At 35.7% G+C, this 17,731-nt stretch overlaps 1 protein-coding gene across 11 annotated transcripts in view; it reads left to right on the top strand.

Annotated features, from left to right (window-relative positions):
* The window catches only part of LOC123540098 (protein argonaute-2-like), a 55,388-nt gene that overhangs the window by 1,733 nt on the left and 35,924 nt on the right, over nt 1–17,731 (top strand). For 7 of the 11 annotated variants that reach the window (XM_053526261.1, XM_053526259.1, XM_053526254.1 and 4 more), the window contains exons 2-9: nt 33–80; nt 9,208–9,246; nt 10,235–10,481; nt 10,830–10,950; nt 12,490–12,671; nt 14,889–15,025; nt 15,668–15,802; nt 17,288–17,375. In XM_053526261.1, coding sequence (XP_053382236.1) covers nt 33–80; nt 9,208–9,246; nt 10,235–10,481; nt 10,830–10,950; nt 12,490–12,671; nt 14,889–15,025; nt 15,668–15,802; nt 17,288–17,375 — 997 coding nt within the window. Of the gene's footprint in view, nt 1–32; nt 81–9,207; nt 9,247–10,234; nt 10,482–10,829; nt 10,951–12,489; nt 12,672–12,770; nt 12,953–14,888; nt 15,026–15,667; nt 15,803–17,287; nt 17,376–17,731 lie in introns of all 11 variants that reach the window. The other 4 variants (XM_053526260.1, XM_053526255.1, XM_053526263.1 and 1 more) reach the window with 2 other exon arrangements.

The following is a 17,731-nucleotide window of genomic DNA, read 5'->3' as shown; positions in this document are numbered from 1 at the left end:
TCATATTTTGATATTGCTTTATCTACTTGAAGGTATAAGCTCAAGCTTGATGACCGGTCAGATGAATGGCTCGGTTGGTGGTACGTAAGTGACCAGCCAGGGGCTCTTGAAGGGACATTTGGCATTACGAACCCCTTTTTTACGCCAAACAGGCCTTTTGTGACAGGCATTTCAAATGAACTGATCCTCTTTTAAGACCTGTCTGAAAACATTTTTGTACTACATACCTTTTCATAAGAAATGGATTTTCAAAGGTGGAATATATTTTTGTGTTGCTTCTTTTATCAAATCAGAAAGTTTTTTGCTAGTTTAAGCATATACAGTTGCAATTTGACTGTTTTAGATATTTGGGCACACCAAAATCAAGCCTATTAACAGATGTAGGATAGATTGATTAATTTTCTAACACGGAAAAATCTTACTAAATTCTTAATCAAGTGCAACCAGTTGCTTTTCTCGATTCTGATTTTTTTCTTTTCTTAAAATAGACACTCAGACAGCCAAGCTTGTAAAGAGCAGTGTTATGTGTTAGGACTCTCTGTTATCAATAGTACAGCAGTATGGATAACTCGACCCTACCTGCAGACATCAGTCCTCTGTTGTATTTCTAACTGAATTTTTTGTGTAGACTCATCAGATGTCTAATGATAAGTTGCACTTTTGTTGCTCTTAAAATGTCCAACATTGTATGCATGTATTTTTTACTGGCATGTCTGTTCATTTTGATTTTCGCCTAAGACAATATCAGTTTCACGCATTCTCGTTAGCTGCGTATCAAAAATGATATTCTCTAGTCTAAGTTTATATTGTGAAAGTAAACTGCTGACTTCACAGTCAGATCTCATCCTTGTTTTCATCTAAAATCATTCATTTAGGAATATTTATCAGTCTTGACTGTTTAAATTGATTTTTTTGTAACAAAAAGGTACATTCTTTCTTTTTTACAGCAAATTTTTGCAGTGTGACTAACACAGTGGAGTCTCCGAGACAGCCTGCCGAGAGCTTCTCTTTGTATTTTATAGATTCCACAAGTGTTTTTATTAATACACACTGCCTTGAAGCACTACAGTATATGTTCTTGTGTTTCATTTACAATTTCCGCACAACAAAATGTACTTTCTAAGTTTCGAAAAGTCTGGAGGGGTGTTATTTCAAATATGCCAAACTCCAGGCATTAGGTGAATAGAGAAATTTCAAGAGTGCTTACTGACTGTTTGATAATTTTTCTGAATTACACTTCTCTGATGTCATACTGCATTGTGTACAATATGAGTGACAGATAATGTGTTTCAGTGCAGTTATCTGAAATATGTACACAAATATTTTACACATACTTGCGCACACCCTAGCTGGTGCGCATGCTGCTTGATAGCTGTACTAATCCACCATACTGCTGCATCATCTAGTAGAGTCTGCCATTTGCATGCCTCATTCAATTTAAACAATACACTGTCAAGGCTGCTGAATGTCTCCTGCTTATGTATATATATGGAATTTTATATACCAATGTTAACGGCAATGGAGTGCCTTTAGTGGTTGGTAGCATGATTAAATCTATATTTACATGAGGGCTTTGCCTGTGTGCCAATAAGGGCTTAAGAGTGCTAGTAAGCATGTAAGGCACGTCATTGACACTTAGTAAGTTGTTTATTACGTACCTAAAAACACAAGGTATTTTAAAACAAGAACTTGTTATTTAAATTATTTAAATCATGTTTAAAGTATTGAACAATGTTCATGAACTTCTTAATATGGCAACACAGAGTAAAACGATGTCAGAAATGACATCACACATTCACAGCAGTTATTAGCCAGGGTTACAAGATTCTGTACTATGCAGTTTTGTAACTTTTGAAAGTAAGGTATATAATTAACTTTGTTGATAATAGGTATTTTGTAACGAAAATATATAGTTTTACCGAAATTGATATATTTACAAGTAAGTGCTTGAAATTATCAGAACATTTTGAAGTTTGTAAAATACAAGTAATTTCTAGATAAAATATTCAGGAAAAACATGGATGTATTCTATTTATTTCTTGTTTAGAACTAAATAAAATTGGGTGAAAAACTGACTTAAAGTCATACCATGTTGACAAAAAAATGATACACCCATTTCTGTGAAAAGTGATCAATTTTTCTGCAGCAAAAATATAGTAGTTCCATTTTTGTAATGAAATTTTAGTATCATATATAGATCATTTAAATATTGTATAAAGGCGCTTTTTATAGGTATAAATTAAGAAGCTGGTTTGTTTCAAAAAATGTTAGTTGAAAAGAAACAAAAATAGATGAAGAAAGCCCTTCCAGAGCCCTGAGTTACTTGTATAGGGATCACCTCTTCAGAAAATGCAATATTTTGAATTCAAATCTGTTATTGTCAGCACTCCCATGTTATTGTCCTGTACTAACTCATGCAGTTATATTCTCTCTACTTTGATCATTTTCCACATGCGTTGACTTTCTGTTCCCGCTTTACAAGTTTCGCAAAGAATTTGCCAACATGGGCATGAAGGACAGGTTCATTTGGATAATATATACATTTGTATCAGCCTACTATCCGGGCCTCCCCAGAGTTTCATTCTGCAACAATGGCATACTGCAGATAAACAGAGGAAAATGCAAACATTTAAAAGAAGAATTTTGTCAGGAAATTTATATATACAGGCAGTATAAACTTAATTAGCATACTTCTGAAAACAAATTGGTACATTTTATTCACTTCATTTGAAATCGAGGCATGCTATGTTATGGCCTTGCCAATCAGTTGTTTTCTTTTCAGAACTCTTTTGTATAAAAGCTTTGGCTTTCAGACTCGTAACCCTAGAGAAGGGTCCCTTTTGATTTTTTCCCCCTACCCCAAACCTACATTTTTTCATCAAAAGGAAAGGATTTTTATATTCCAAGTGAGTTGTCCAAGACACCACAGGCCACAGCAATGTGTGTCAAGTGATTCATAGTCAGCGACCTTAACCACTCGGCTATGGAGGTCTCTGACCATAACCTTTCTTGTCAAAATTCAAGCCCTGTATTTTTAAAAGTATGTGTTAAATTTTAGATTTTAAAAATTTTCTGTATAGAAACAGTAAATCAGTAGAAATGTAATCATAGTTGATCATTCACTGGCTAATGTAATTTATCTTCAGTGAAAAGCAGCTCTTGTGGAAAATGCATTTTTAGGCTAATACTACATGGAAGACTAAAAAGCCCATTCTTGCCTTTTAAGTTTGTTTCTTTTAACAAGCCTTTTCCAGCAAGAATGGTATATAAACATGTTTACAACAAAAAAATACTGGTTCCTGGCAGAAATTGTATTTTCTGTACAAGAATCTAAAGTTGCTACAAAAATAGAACAAAGTGAATAAAGTCACTTGTCTGAATTTTCAAAATGTTGTATTAGTTATAATATAGCTTTAACACTCTGTCAGTAGAGATACATTGTCTGGCAATTCAGTGTTGTTATTATTTCTCATTAAATTTTAGCAGCTAGAATAGTTCTAGAGAATTATTACAGTGGATGTGTTCTTGTAATACATCTGTGAAAAATGAAAAGAATGTAACTAGACTGATACAAGAGTAGTTGTGATTTCATAAACACCATTCAGAACATAGCAAATTATTAGTACCACACGTTCAACTTTTAACACTTTGCTTTCTGTCAGTAAATTTTAAGTGAACACCCTTTGGAATGATAAATGGTATTGCCCAAATTGAATGATGGACAGGTCCATTTTAGAAATTAAGCAGGCTAAGGGTTAAACATATTGTTGTAGAGGGATTCCAAGTTAATTGGACAATTATTGGCAGACACTTGCCATATTTACTCGTTTATAAGACAAGGGTTTCCCCCTTGAAAGTCGGGCCTGATTTGTTGTTTCATCTTAATAGCTAGTCTATGTATTTGTAGAAAAGTTTGATACCCGCCCGCTTAGCTCAGTAGGTAGAGCGTTAGTCTACGGATCGCCGGGTCATGAGTTCATTCCTTGGGCGGGCGTATGTTCTCCGTGACTATATGATAAACGACATTGTGTCTGAAATCATTAGTTCTCCACCTGATTCATGTGGAGAAGTTGGCAGTTACTTGCGGAGAACATGTTTGTACTGGTACAGAATCCAGGAACACTAGTTAGGTTAACTGTCCACGGTTACATGACTGAAATACTGTTTAAAAACGGCGTTAAACCCAAAACAAACAAACAAGAAAAGTTTGCAAAATACAGCATATTTATGAGGAACCTGTTTAATAAAGGCATCATCTAATCTTATACTGTATAATCATTTAATTTCATGGGCATGAAATTTCGTGGTTTTGGTCAAAATGGCAATTTCGTGGAGATATGAATTCGTGAATTTCAACTTTTGATCACAGAATTATTGGGAATTTTACTTGTTCATTGGGATTTAATTTCGTGGATTGACTCAACCAAAAAATCCACGAAAAATAGTCCCTCACGAATATTAGTGATTTCACAGTATACTGATAAAGCAGTATTATATGAATCACAACTTCTCTGTACACAAGATTTAGATACACATGTACATGTAATAGCTTTTTTTTTTCAAACAATGCAATTGCCAGAAGATGTTTAGCTAGACTGTGTAGAACTTTCCATTTTGGTGCTGATTTTTCATATACTCTAGAGCTAAACCTTTGGCATTGGTGTTCACTGTGGTACACTTTTGTCTAGCATAACGGTACAAGGGTTTAAGAATGGTGAAATGTTTAATTGTAATTAAAACTTTGGTTTAAGTTCCATTGGCTGCTGCCTGAAAGCTACGCAGACTTGAACAAACTCTGTATAACAGCTTTATGAATTGCAGACAGGATTTTCAATGCAAGAAATTCAGTTAAAATCAATTATTGCAATGTGACATTAACAAATACAGTTTACAAAGTGTTTTTATTTAAAATTTCTATACCATGTATATAGGATTATGATATTTGTTCCTCTTTTGTTTTTGTGTTTCATGAAAATGGTAAGTTTGAGATAGGTTGCGTTTGAAAAGCTTTTTTCCCCTAATAATTCATCATTCTACGTGTATGTGTTTTGACATTGTTTCCATATATATACTCTTTTGATATAAAGAAAAACAGCAACAATTAATATTCTTGAATAACTGCTGTCTGCTGCTGCTCTGAAATTTATCTTAAGCTTAAGACAGGATGTTTTTTTTTATACCCCCACAAACAAAGTGTTTGGGTGGGTATATAGGAGTGAGCTTGATGGTTGGTCCATTGGTTTTCATGGTTTCCTGACAATTACTCATGAAAGGCTTGACAGATTTAAATATTTTTTTTGTACAATACAGGTCAAGTTCGACTTTGCCTACGAACCATGAATTTTTGACGTAGTTATGGCCCCTTTCCAACTTAAAATTTGTCAAACTCATGGTTTACACACTGTGACACAGGTACACCTTCTTGTGGCCATTACACACTGTGACACAGGTACACCTTCTTGTGGCCATTACACACTGACACCCAGGTACACCTTACTGTGGCCATTTCTCTAATAGTTGCCATGCAGTATTGTGGTGGTATTATTCCTCACTCTGTGACAGCTCTAGTTCCTTTTGTTTCAGTTATTACAATCATAGTAATTTCAATTCTATAACATTTCACAACCTCAGTACAGAAACTGCATAACTGTTTCTTTAAGTGAATGCAATAAACATTTTCTTGTGCAGACATGATAAATTAATCTCATGTAAATAATTTTAAGAAAGTTGAAATACAAAACAGTTCCAAGAAAAAACACTTGTTTTTAGATAGAATCTATATAAGTATTGTGTGTTGAACATTTCTAAGTATGTATCAAGTGACCAGAGTGAAAATGTTCAAAGACTTATAAATTTATACATTTATTAAAGAAGCACTTAGCAGAGTTTTGCTTGGTCATATCATGCATATACAAATACGATATTGTATGTTCATTGTAAATGTGAAATCTTGTCACTCTGTGGTTTACAGTCAGTGATGGTAGTTCTTTAATTTTATAAGTTTTCTTCCTTTTTCATGAGTTTTCATTTTCAGGAATGATCTAATCTATAAATTTCCTTGTTCAGAAAGATACTCCGGTGCATGCTATAGATTTAACTTACATGTATAACTGTAGCCTAGCTAGCTTAAACTAACTGTACAATTTTTAAAGATATATTATGCCCAAATCTGATACTATACTTAAAAATACGAATAATTATTATATGATGTGTAAACATGGAATAATAATGTTGTATTGTGTATAAACTTGAGTTACAAATACTACACTTGTATAATATTATGTATATATACTACAGAAATGTAATGCCACTATAAAAACTGGAAGTTCTTATAATGAAAGGCTGTAACTAAATAACATTTTTAGCTCATCTGATTTTTTGAAAAAAAATGATGAGTTATTGTCATCACTTGAGCGGTTGTCGGCGTCGGCGTTGCCTGGTTAAGTTTTATGTTTAGGTCAGCTTTTCTCCTAAACTATCAAAGCTATTGCTTTGAAACTTGGAAGACTTGTTCACCATCATAAGCTGACCCAGTATAGCAAGAAACATAACTCCATCTTGCTTTTTGCAAGATTTATGGCCCCTTTTGTACTTAGAAAATATCAGATTTCTTGGTTAAGTTTTATGTTTAGGTCAACTTTTCTCCTAAACTATCAAAGCTATTGCTTTGAAACTTGGAATACTTGTTCACCATCATAAGCAGACCCTGTACATCAAGAAACATAACTCCATCTTGCTTTTTGCAAGAATTATTGCCCCTTTTGGACTTAGAAAATCAGTTTTCTTGGTTAAGTTTTATGTTTAGGTCAGCTTTTATCCTAAACTATCAAAGCTATTGCTTTATAACTTGCAACACTTGTTCACCATCATAAGCTGACCCTGTACAGCAAGAAACATAACTCCATCCTGCTTTTTGCAAGATTTATGGCCCCTTTTGGACTTAGAAAATATCAGATTTCTTGGTTAAGTTTTATGTTTAGGTCAACTTTTTCTCTTAAACTATCAAAGCTATTGCTTTGAAACTTGCAACACTTGTTCACCATCATAAGCTGACCCTGTACAGCAAGCAACATAACTCCATCCTGCTTTTTGCAATAATTATTGCCCCTTTTGGACTTAGAAAATCATTTTCTTGGTTGAGTATTATGTTTAAGGCAACTTTTCTCATAAACTATCAAAGCTATTGCTTTAAAACTTGCAACAGTTTTTCACAATCATAAGTGGACACTGTACATCAAGAAACATAACTCTATCCTGCTTTTTGCAAGAATGATGGCCCTTTTTAGACTTAGAAAATCATGGGTAGGACAATATTTCTATTATACAAAAAAAATCAGATGAGCGTCAGCACCCGCAAGGCGGTGCTCTTGTATTATACTTGCAGCTCTTTAAGCATAATTCGTTTAGATATTTAGCCCAGTTAAATATATTTGATGAAGATTTTCTAGATATAAAACCAGGGCTTGAGCTAGGGAGCGACTTGAGCGAAATAGTCGCTTTGTAGCTCCCCACTTCGCTCTAATCCAACATCAAAGCGATATTCAAGTCGCCCGATTTTATTATCCACACTCCTCCAGTTATCCGCTATCGGCCTGTTGACACTTGACTGGAATACACGATGGCATAATTTAAGCTCCGCCTACTTCAGATTACGGAGAAGTGCGAAGGTGCCACTTGTTTTGTAAACTGACTGTTGATAAACAAAGCAGTAGGGATTTATATTACATAAGCTTACACATTCTTTTTGACCTTTAGAAAGTATCTTACCGTGTTTGGCTCGAATAATTTCCTTAAATCCACTTAATTTTACTCGTATTTTTCAAAACCCAAACTTTAGAAACATAATATTATCACTGACACTTTCTGTGACTAAAATATTAACCTAACTGAAATTTACACAAATTTTTGACACCTGCCATCAGAAACTGGGTTAAACCTGTTTGACAACTGTTTCTTTTAATGTGTGCCGACACCAGTTAGCCTATCAAAGAGACACCAGCAGATCAAAGAAGACGTGTATTCAGTGTGATGTCATAGTGATGTCACCGCTATTGACATGTATTTAATTCACATACTTGTTACTTTGAGTGCATTAGCACTGGGAGCTTGATTTATTTTTTTTTTTGCCGATATGGATTAAAAAAATTTTAATTGTATTCATATTTAAAGGGTTTTCTTGGTTTGGACAATCATTGCAAGAGTGAAAAAAAACTTGAATTTGCAGTTTATATAATCACATTAGATTCACAAGGTTAAAAATGATAAGAAAACACAATCACTGACATTTTCAGTGAATTTGTTATTTCCTTTAAATTAATAGACTTTGTAAAAAAGACAGGGAATAATAAAAATAGTAACATTATATTAAGCATATTTAGTTCCTTTTTAAGCTTGCATGTCATGGTGTTAAAATCTTTCCACGTTTTCCCTAAAATCCCGCCACTTCTCCCTAAAATCTCTCCACTTCTCCCTAATCTTACCTGAGGGAGAAGTGACTTCTCCCTAAAATCTTAGCCTAGCTTAAGCCCTGATAAAACAATATCCTATGATCATGATGACAAAATATCTTAGAGAAAGATGGGCATAATATATGTTTAATGGTAAAATTTGCGTGTACAATCATGTTAGGTAGGATGGAAAATTGAGTTTTCCATTGTTTGAACAGACAGATATATTCAGCCTTTCTTTAATTGGTTGACATACAAAGAAATAATGAATTGTAATATATAGCGTCACCTCGATGCAAAAAAGTGGATAACTCCATTGACATAAAGGGACACCTGGTCCAGTCCTGTCTTGTCCACTTTGTGCGATGTGATAACAAACCACATAAATGGGCTGAGTGCAGAAAAGAGGGTTTAATAGTTTGGGGCCTGAACTCTTCAATACAGCCTGCACATCTTCAGTTCCGCACTTATGATTGTACACACGTTTACATAATATAGATTTTTTTTCTCATCTTAAGTCTGTAAAAAACATTGTGCCCTTTTGCTGTTTGTAAAATACTTAGAACTTTTGCCTTGCCTCATAATCATGACAGATAATTTTTTTCTTAATTTTTAGAAATCATATTTTGATATGATTTACATTACAGAAGTATTTTTACACAGTTCCTAAGTCAAGATCTTGCTGTATACTAGTATTGGATTGTTAAAATTTAATTTGGGATTATTTACTAATTGCGTTGCTGTTGTTGTTGTTTTTCAGGCCAGTCACCATTTGTGTTTCCTCCAGTGCAATCAGATGGTATGTAGTTGGTTTTAAGTTGGAAATGTATGATTTTTAAAAACTTTCATTCTTGTCTCTTGTGATTGCTGAGAAAATATGTTTGAATGTCTTCTTTATAAATTATATGGGCAAAACAAAAACCTATTTGTGTTTAAGTTTAATCAAATGTAATACTGTTTAGTTACCTGAGAATGTTGAAAGTTTTAATGTAACCATCCCACTGGCTTGGCTCAGTAAGAAGACTGGAGATTTCTTATCATAGGGCCATGTGTTCTATATCAAGGCAAGTATTCTGTGACGATTTGTTAGAAGCCACTATGAAATCATTAAATTTTGTCCTCCACCTCTGATCGTGTAGAGAAGTTCGCAGTTGCTTACTGAGACCAGATTTGTACAGGTCACGATTCCCGGAACACTGGTTAGGTTAACCGTCCACCTTTATGTAATTGATACACTGTAGAAATAGAAAAACTGTGCAAAACAGAAAACAATCTTTGAGTGCCAGTGTTAGTTCTGTTTTTATGTAACTTGACGAAAATTAGTTTTATTGCTTCCGTTGAAATGTAAATTAGTTTGAGCCGCGCCGAAAACCAATATAGTACATTTGCGAACAGCATGGATCCAGACCAGCCTACGCATCCGCGCAGTCTGGTCAGGATCCATGCTGTTCGCTAACGGTTCCTCTAATTGCAATAGGCTTTGTTAGCGAACAGCATGGATCCTGACCAGACTGCGCATCAGTCTGGTCTGGATCAATGCTGGTAGCAAATGCACTATATTGGTTTGTTCATGGTGTGGCTCGTTTATTCTGTTGCAGTGCTTACAGTTTTACCTTATAACTTTGAGGCCACATGGTAAATAGGAGAACCCAGTGTGTAACATCTAGAAATAGTCATTACTTACTTATTTACGTAATAAATTAATTACTTTTTTTAACACATTTTGTCAGTAAGAAGACGATTTGAGCTTTCGTAGTATTGGTTTATGCTGTTTGTTATAATTTCAGTACCACCACCAAGTCTGCCATTCCCTGGGCTGCCGTCGGATATGCTTCCACCTCCGGCACCAGGCCCACCTGGACCACCAGTTCCTGCACCACCAGATTTTACCTGCCCACCAAGACCCAACACTGGGACTGATGGACGTCCAATCCTTCTACGTGCTAACCATTTTCAAGTGAGAATACCTAAAGGTGTCATTCACCACTATGACATCTCCATCACCCCAGACAAGTGTCCCCGTCGGGTCAACAGGTACCGTAATTACTCAAAATGTTGATGATCTTCAAAATATTCATGAGCTGTTTTTTGAACTGTGAAAAAAATCACTAAAGATTCATGCGGGCGAATTTTCCTTGAATTTGTGACGGTATCAGTCCAGAAAATTATACCGTTTTGAACACACAAATCCCTTTTAATTTAACACTGAAAACTTAAAATCCACAGATTCATTACCCTATTTGATAGCCATTTCAGCCAAAACTATAAAACTTCATGCCTACGAAATTAAATATTTTCATGATAATTACCTGTATTATTCCAATAATTGAAAAGAAAGTAGGGTGCTGTGCGATGAATCAAAATTTTGTTATTACATTTCAGAGAGATCATTGAGACAATGGTAAACGCATATGGAACAAAGATTTTTCAGGGAGCTAAACCTGTATTTGATGGAAGGAAAAACCTGTACAGTAGAGACCCACTGCCTATTGGCAAAGATAAGGTAAGAGGCAAATTACTGGCTCTCAAACTTTTCTCCATTGAGAAAAGGCTATTTTTCCTTTTCTCTCGTGAGGAAAGATAGTATAGAATTTCGAACTAAACAGAAATGGATCAGTCAATATAATGGACAGAAAAAGCCTTGGATTTCCAATGAGATATGAAAAAAAAAGATGCCCGAGTCGGGAATCAAACCTATGCCGCCGTGGTAATAGAAACTTTTTGGCTGTCTTGACCAATACACCATAGAGCAATATATTTAACGATCATTAAATATTTATAATTAAGGCAGTTTACATCCAAACAGCTTTTATTTCCTGATAGCTAAAAAATTTCTCCTTTTTGTTGCCATTAAGAAATTTGTCTGTTGTATATTGATATCAAGATAGTGTTTCTACAAGGGAAGAAAGTACATATTACAATTTTCATACACTTTCATGGCATTCAACATATTGTACATCTTACAAAAAGAAAATACTTGCCATATTTGTGTTGAGCCCTTTCATTTCATATTTTCCCAGTCGATGAATTTGAGCTTTTAAGATGCAATTTTTCGGGGAGCTTCCATCTGTTTTACCAGTATTTTCTTGTTTGTTTATATATTGGGATCAGTTCCTGAGGTCAATAACTAGGTTACAAGGTCAAATCTTAGAAAATAATTTTAATGAAATTCTTCCTGATTTTCATGAAATATGGTCGGATTGTTTTTGTGTGAAATTTTGGTCAGGTTTGAAAGCATGTTATCTAAAGAAAAGTGATTTTAAAGAAAAATCTAATGTACACTGGTCAGGCCACATTTTCTACCAGCTCTTCATCTACAAGTCTTTGTCAGAATATTTGTCTCTATGGCAGTTAGTTTAAAAATAGGTCACCTTAGGTCTGAAACTAGGTTATTTGGTCATATCACAGAAAAACCTTGTTAACACACTTGAGGCACATGTTATACCTAATCTTCATAAAACTTTTTTCAGAATGTGTGTCTTTATAAAATGTAGGTCAAGGTGAAATATTTTAAATATTTACAAAAAAATTGTTGGTCATCCCTCTTATAAATCTTTATATTTCAAAGGTGGCGGGTAAATGCTGAGAATATGGATTGGTTTGTATGCGATGTATGTATTTCATTTCTCCGGGTGTAGAAGAAAATTATACTGGACACGATTATAGGTTAATAGATTTGTAACGAGAAATATGCACAAGTTCTGCAGCAGAGATATTGCGCAACTTGAGAGTGTGGTATCGTTCCGCGAGAGAAATAGTGCATATTTCTCAATGCAAAGCTAATGATCTTTTTATTACATACGCATTTTCTCGTTTATGGTTATATCATAAAGAGGAATAAATCGTCCTATAGCCAAAGTTGAAATGAAAATTATCGCGGTAGATAAACAACTCAACGAGACGACACATAAAAACGACGTCACGCACCAAATATGAAATTCATCGTCAGTATGGAAAAATACTGACATCTCAAGTCCTATTGTGAATACACAGAGATTGAAAATACGTATGTAATAATTGCTGTTTCTCTGTTTTTCCTTAGATTGAGCTTGAGGTTACGTTACCCGGAGAAGGGAAAGACCGGGTGTTTACCATACAAATAAAATGGATGGCGCAAGTTTCCCTATACGCACTGGAGGAAGCCCTCGAGGGCAGAGGGCTTCCCATCCCTTTTGAATCTGTCCAAGCCCTTGATGTCATAATGCGACATTTGCCAAGTCTAACGTGAGTAACTTCCCTTGTTTGAAAACCTCACACACAAAACACTAACAGCTTGTGTTGTTTGTCGTTAAGTGGTTGTTTGTTTTATGTACATTTTCTCAGGTGGAACTTGAGTTAACTCTCCCGGGGGAAGGCAAGGATAGAATTTTTAAAGTAACAATACGATGGATTGGTCAGGTTAGTTTGAGTGCATTGGAGGACGCACTAAATGGGCGGTGTCAGAGCATCCCTATAGAGTCGACGCAGGCACTGGACGTTGTCATGCGACACCTCCCGAGCATGAAGTAAGTCAGGTGAAATACATATGAACCAAGAACACTGTAACTTTCTCATTTTTTGTATGTAAGTGCTTGTTTTTTGTCACAAATTGTAATGGAAACTACAATTTTCAAATGAAAGTTAGTGTTAAATAGCCTGCAGATATGGCTTAGTGGGTTAAAATATCTTGTGTTTGCCTTTTCTGCTTAGTATGTTAACCACAAGACCACCAGACAGCAGGTTGTGGGTTCAGATATATGTTTTTAGTGACAACTGTCTGACACCATGTCAAGTTCATTTGTTGGTGTGCAGCATTTGTATGTTACAGGAACAACAAAAGTACAGGGAAAGTTGCCTTGTAATAAAAAACTTTCTTGATTAATCTGTTTTTAAATGGAATTTTTGTCAACAATGGGCATAAAAAGTTTTTGGAGACAGAATTGGTGCCAAATTAGGCCTCGGTAGACTAAAATAAATACTGTTCGCTCATTTGAAAGTCTGGTTTCCAAAAGTGAATGTTAAGTATATATGTATGTTATGTTGCATGTTATATAGTGTTACACATTACTAACACAGCTGATTGTTTGTTCTCATATTTAACTATAATTAATTAATATGTTTCATTTTTACCCACTACTTGCTGCTGTAGTGAATTCCATACATATATTTACATGCATATCGAGGACTTAGAGCGAAACGGGTCTATCTGTAAATAGAAATAGTAGCAGATATCGCTCTAAGTCCTCTATATGCTAGTATGCATATCCTAGCATTGGCAAGTTCGGGAATTAGGATTTTGTCCACTTACTGATTGGAAACGTGTTTGTTAGAAAATTTATATTGAAGAAGAGGGAATGCCTCTGACTTGTCCAAAAGTTGGCACATACTAAGATCCCTCAAATACAGACATTACGGTCGAAGTCAAATTGAGGTCAGGATTGTCATAAGATTATATAATCCCATAACTTTGTCAAGCTGGGGGGGGGGGGGGGGGATTATTTTTAAATAATCAACCATACCGTATAGTGCTTGATTGCTCGAGGTTGTGTGGAAAAATGAGGAAAAGGATTGAGTAAGTCAGGGTTTTTTTTGGGATCTTAAGATAGACAGCTTTGGGCCACATGAACTGCCTGAGCCATCAATGCTGGAGCAAGCGGTATTTCACTGTACAGATGCACTATATGCTTTGCATGGCGGCCATTATTTTTTTATTCAAAATATATGTTATTGCTTTGGTGTAGATTTAATCATGTTTTTATTGCAGCATTCTGTCACGTGGAATGACTTATTTTAACAGCTAAATGTAACTTAGTTGAAAATCGTAAAGAAAAAAGATATCAAAATTTAGTTAGATGTTTGACACGGTTGGCTATTTCTTCTGACTGGTTCATTATTTCTGCTGACTGGTTCACTAGTATTCAAGATATATGTCCAGAATAAGGATTCCAGAATACACTTTTGACTTTTTGCTCTGAATGTGCAAACAAACCTCATAATAATGGGCACACCAAAAGGTGAAAATCACTCTTAATCAGTGGTTTGTGTAACAATATACGGCCGATCGCATTGATTAGAATAATTGACCGAGAGTTAAAGAAACTTTCAACTGTTTTAAATGCAATTTATTTATTAAAGTAGCCCCTGAAAGAAAACAATAATGATAATAATTAGAAACACTAAAATTTAAAACCAACATTTTATCACCGTAGGTCAGGTCCCTTTCGGTCCGGTACTTGCTTTTAGACCCAGCTGATGAAAATGCTCTTCAGTAGGAGGTAATCAAAAATATAAACACTACCGGCTGACCAAAATTTGTCTGGCGTTTGCGGTGTTTCAAAGCTGGGAAAAACTGTTTGACACCCTATATGACACACTCCTTAGTGGAAATGGGAAAATTGGTAAAAAATGTGTGTATTGTAATCGAAGGATTACGGTATATGTTTCAATGTTTGTATATTTTAGTTACACACCAGTTGGCCGTTCGTTTTTCTCACCGCCAGAGGGCTACGACCATCCCCTAGGAGGTGGCAGGGAGGTGTGGTTCGGTTTCCATCAGAGTGTACGGCCTTCACTGTGGAAAATGATGCTTAATATTGATGGTAAGGTTTCACCATTTATAATAACCAGTATTTTATTAAGCCAAACACAAAAATACTAGGGTTTACCCAAAATACCTTAAAATTGAGAGGAACCTTAGTGGTCAAGTGGTTAAGTTTGCTGACTTTAAATTATTTGCACCTTACCAATGTGGGTTTGAGTCTTGCATTAGGCATAGAATTTTTTGTGCGAGGAAGCCATCCAGCTGGCTACAGGTCGGTGTTTCTAAGCAGTTACTCTGAATGAAATAATGTCTGGAGGGGGCACCTGGTGTCTCCCTCCACCGTCAAAAGATGGAAAGTCAATATATAACCACTAAATATGTCAGTGTGATGTTAAATCCAACCAAACAAATTAATATTGAGCTCTGACCCTATTGTTGCTTTTTCTGTCATCTTGATTTATTTTTCTCAGAAGTGAATTTTAGATATGTTTTGGTATAATTTGTTAAAATCCATTCATAGAAGTTGATTTATAGCTCATCTATATTCACCTTTTATGACACTTTTTCCATGAAGTAAAAATTAGAATGAAAAAAAGGAGAAAAGAAAAAATTACATGCACACCTACCCAAATTTCAGTGGGTCAGGTAAAAGAACAGTACTTGGAAGGTTATTAACTTTGTGTGTTTTTGTGTTTTCCAGTGTCAGCAACAGCATTTTACAAAGCACAGCCGGTGATAGAGTTTATGTGTGAGGTATTAGACATGAAAGATATGTCAGAACAAAAACGTCCACTCACTGATTCACAAAGAGTGAAGTTCACTAAAGAAATAAGAGGTAAACCTATTTTGTTATCAACTTCCAGATTTTCAGTATTTTCCTGCTAATTGTTTGTTCCTGTTTTCTGCCCAGATTAACCAAAACACATATATTGAAAGGCCTGCAAGTGAATAGTCAAAACTATTGCCAAAGATCCAAAGGATTGAGGCCATTAGTTTGGATTCTCAACCGGAAATTTATACAAAAAAGAATGATAAGTGTTTGTTACATGACATAATAAATAAATTCAAGAGCATATTAGTTTTCAACTGTCCGTCAGTTCGTTAGTTTGTTTGTTCGTTCGTACGTTTGTCACAATGTTAACTTTTTGCATGAAGACACTTTACTAGCGAACCACTGCACTCAGGACCTTCAAACTTCACATGCTGATAGTACTTATTAAGTACACGATCCCTGGTGACTTTGGGGTCACCAGATCAAAGGTCAAGGTCGCAGGGGCAGTTAACTTTTTGCATGAAGGCTCTTTACTCGCGAACCGCTGCACCCAGGACCTTCGAATTTCACATGCTGATAGTACTTATTGAGTACACTACCCCTACTGACTTCGGGGTCACCTTGCAAACCACAGGACTTTCAAACTTCACATGCTGATAGTACTTATTAAGTACACGATCCGTACTGACTTTGGGGTCACTAGGTTAAAGGGCAAGGTCACAGGGGCCAATGTTAACTTTTTACATGAAGGCTCTTTACTCGCGAACCGCTGCACCCCGGACCTTCAAACTTCACATGCTGATAGTACTTATTAAGTACATGACCCCTACTGACTTTGGGATCACTGGGTCAAAGGTCAAGGTCACAGAGGCCAACATTATTTTTTTGCATGAAGGCACTTTACTCGCGAACCGCTGCACCCAGGACCTTCAAACTTCACATGCTGATAGTACTTATTGAGTACACGGCCCCTACTGACTTTGGGGTCAAAGGTCAAGGTCACAGGGGCCAACATTAACTTTTTGCATGAAGGCCTTTTACTTGCGAACCACCGCACCCAGGACCTTCAAACATCACATGCTGATAGTACTTATTGAGTACACAACCCCTACTGACTGGGGTCAAAAGTCAAGGTCACCAGGTCAAAGATCAAGGTGCTGCAGGGGCATTTGTCACCATTAGTGACAGCTGTTGTTTCTTCCAAATTTTGAGTTTAGCCAAGCAGAATTATGTATAGACCAGTCAACAACAGTGCTTATTGTCATGCATCTCTTAATTGACAATACATTGTCCCCTAAGTGTAGGAACTAGGTTAAGGAATAAAAATTTAGAAACAGTTTAACGGAAACACAAAAACGACCTGTTTTTGCTGGGATGTGATTCTCCGTCTTTTAAGCTGATTTCCACTTTAGGAAAGCAAAGATATAAAATAAATGTCAAGATTTGGTCAAGTATATGTAAAAATAGTAATTTTGTTAAAAGTTTGAGGTTTTTGGTTAATTTCATCCCTATGTCGGGAAATTGAAAAGTACTGTGAATATATTACAGGTTTGAAGGTGGAGATCACACACTGTGGAAACATGAAAAGAAAGTACAGGGTATGCAATGTAACACGTAGACCAGCACAGACACAGTCGTAAGTTCAGTTTTGGTTTTCAGAGTCTGATACATAGCGAAGATGCTGTCACAAATGTAGATTCAGATTTGTAAGCAGGTTATCCCCGTCAACTCGGTCGAAAATGCACAAGACTTCAGAGTGAGGTCACCAGTTGGATCCCCAAGCAAGGCAGTGTGAATGTTTCTTGTTTGGCATGGATAGTTGACTAAAGTCCCTATCTGGAATAATTGGAACAACTTGATTCCAGTCAAGACACATCCGTAGGTGTCATATATACCTCACCAGCATCCAGTCTAGGCTGAAACTACAACAAAAAAGTACAAGTTTAAATAAATCAGCTGCCAGTGAAGCTTGGATATCGGCAGCAACCACAA

Source organism: Mercenaria mercenaria, chromosome 16 (assembly GCF_021730395.1).
Source record: "Mercenaria mercenaria strain notata chromosome 16, MADL_Memer_1, whole genome shotgun sequence".
Taxonomy (NCBI): domain Eukaryota; kingdom Metazoa; phylum Mollusca; class Bivalvia; order Venerida; family Veneridae; genus Mercenaria; species Mercenaria mercenaria.
Note: the sequence above shows the minus strand (reverse complement) of the source record. Positions and strands in the feature narration are given on the sequence as shown.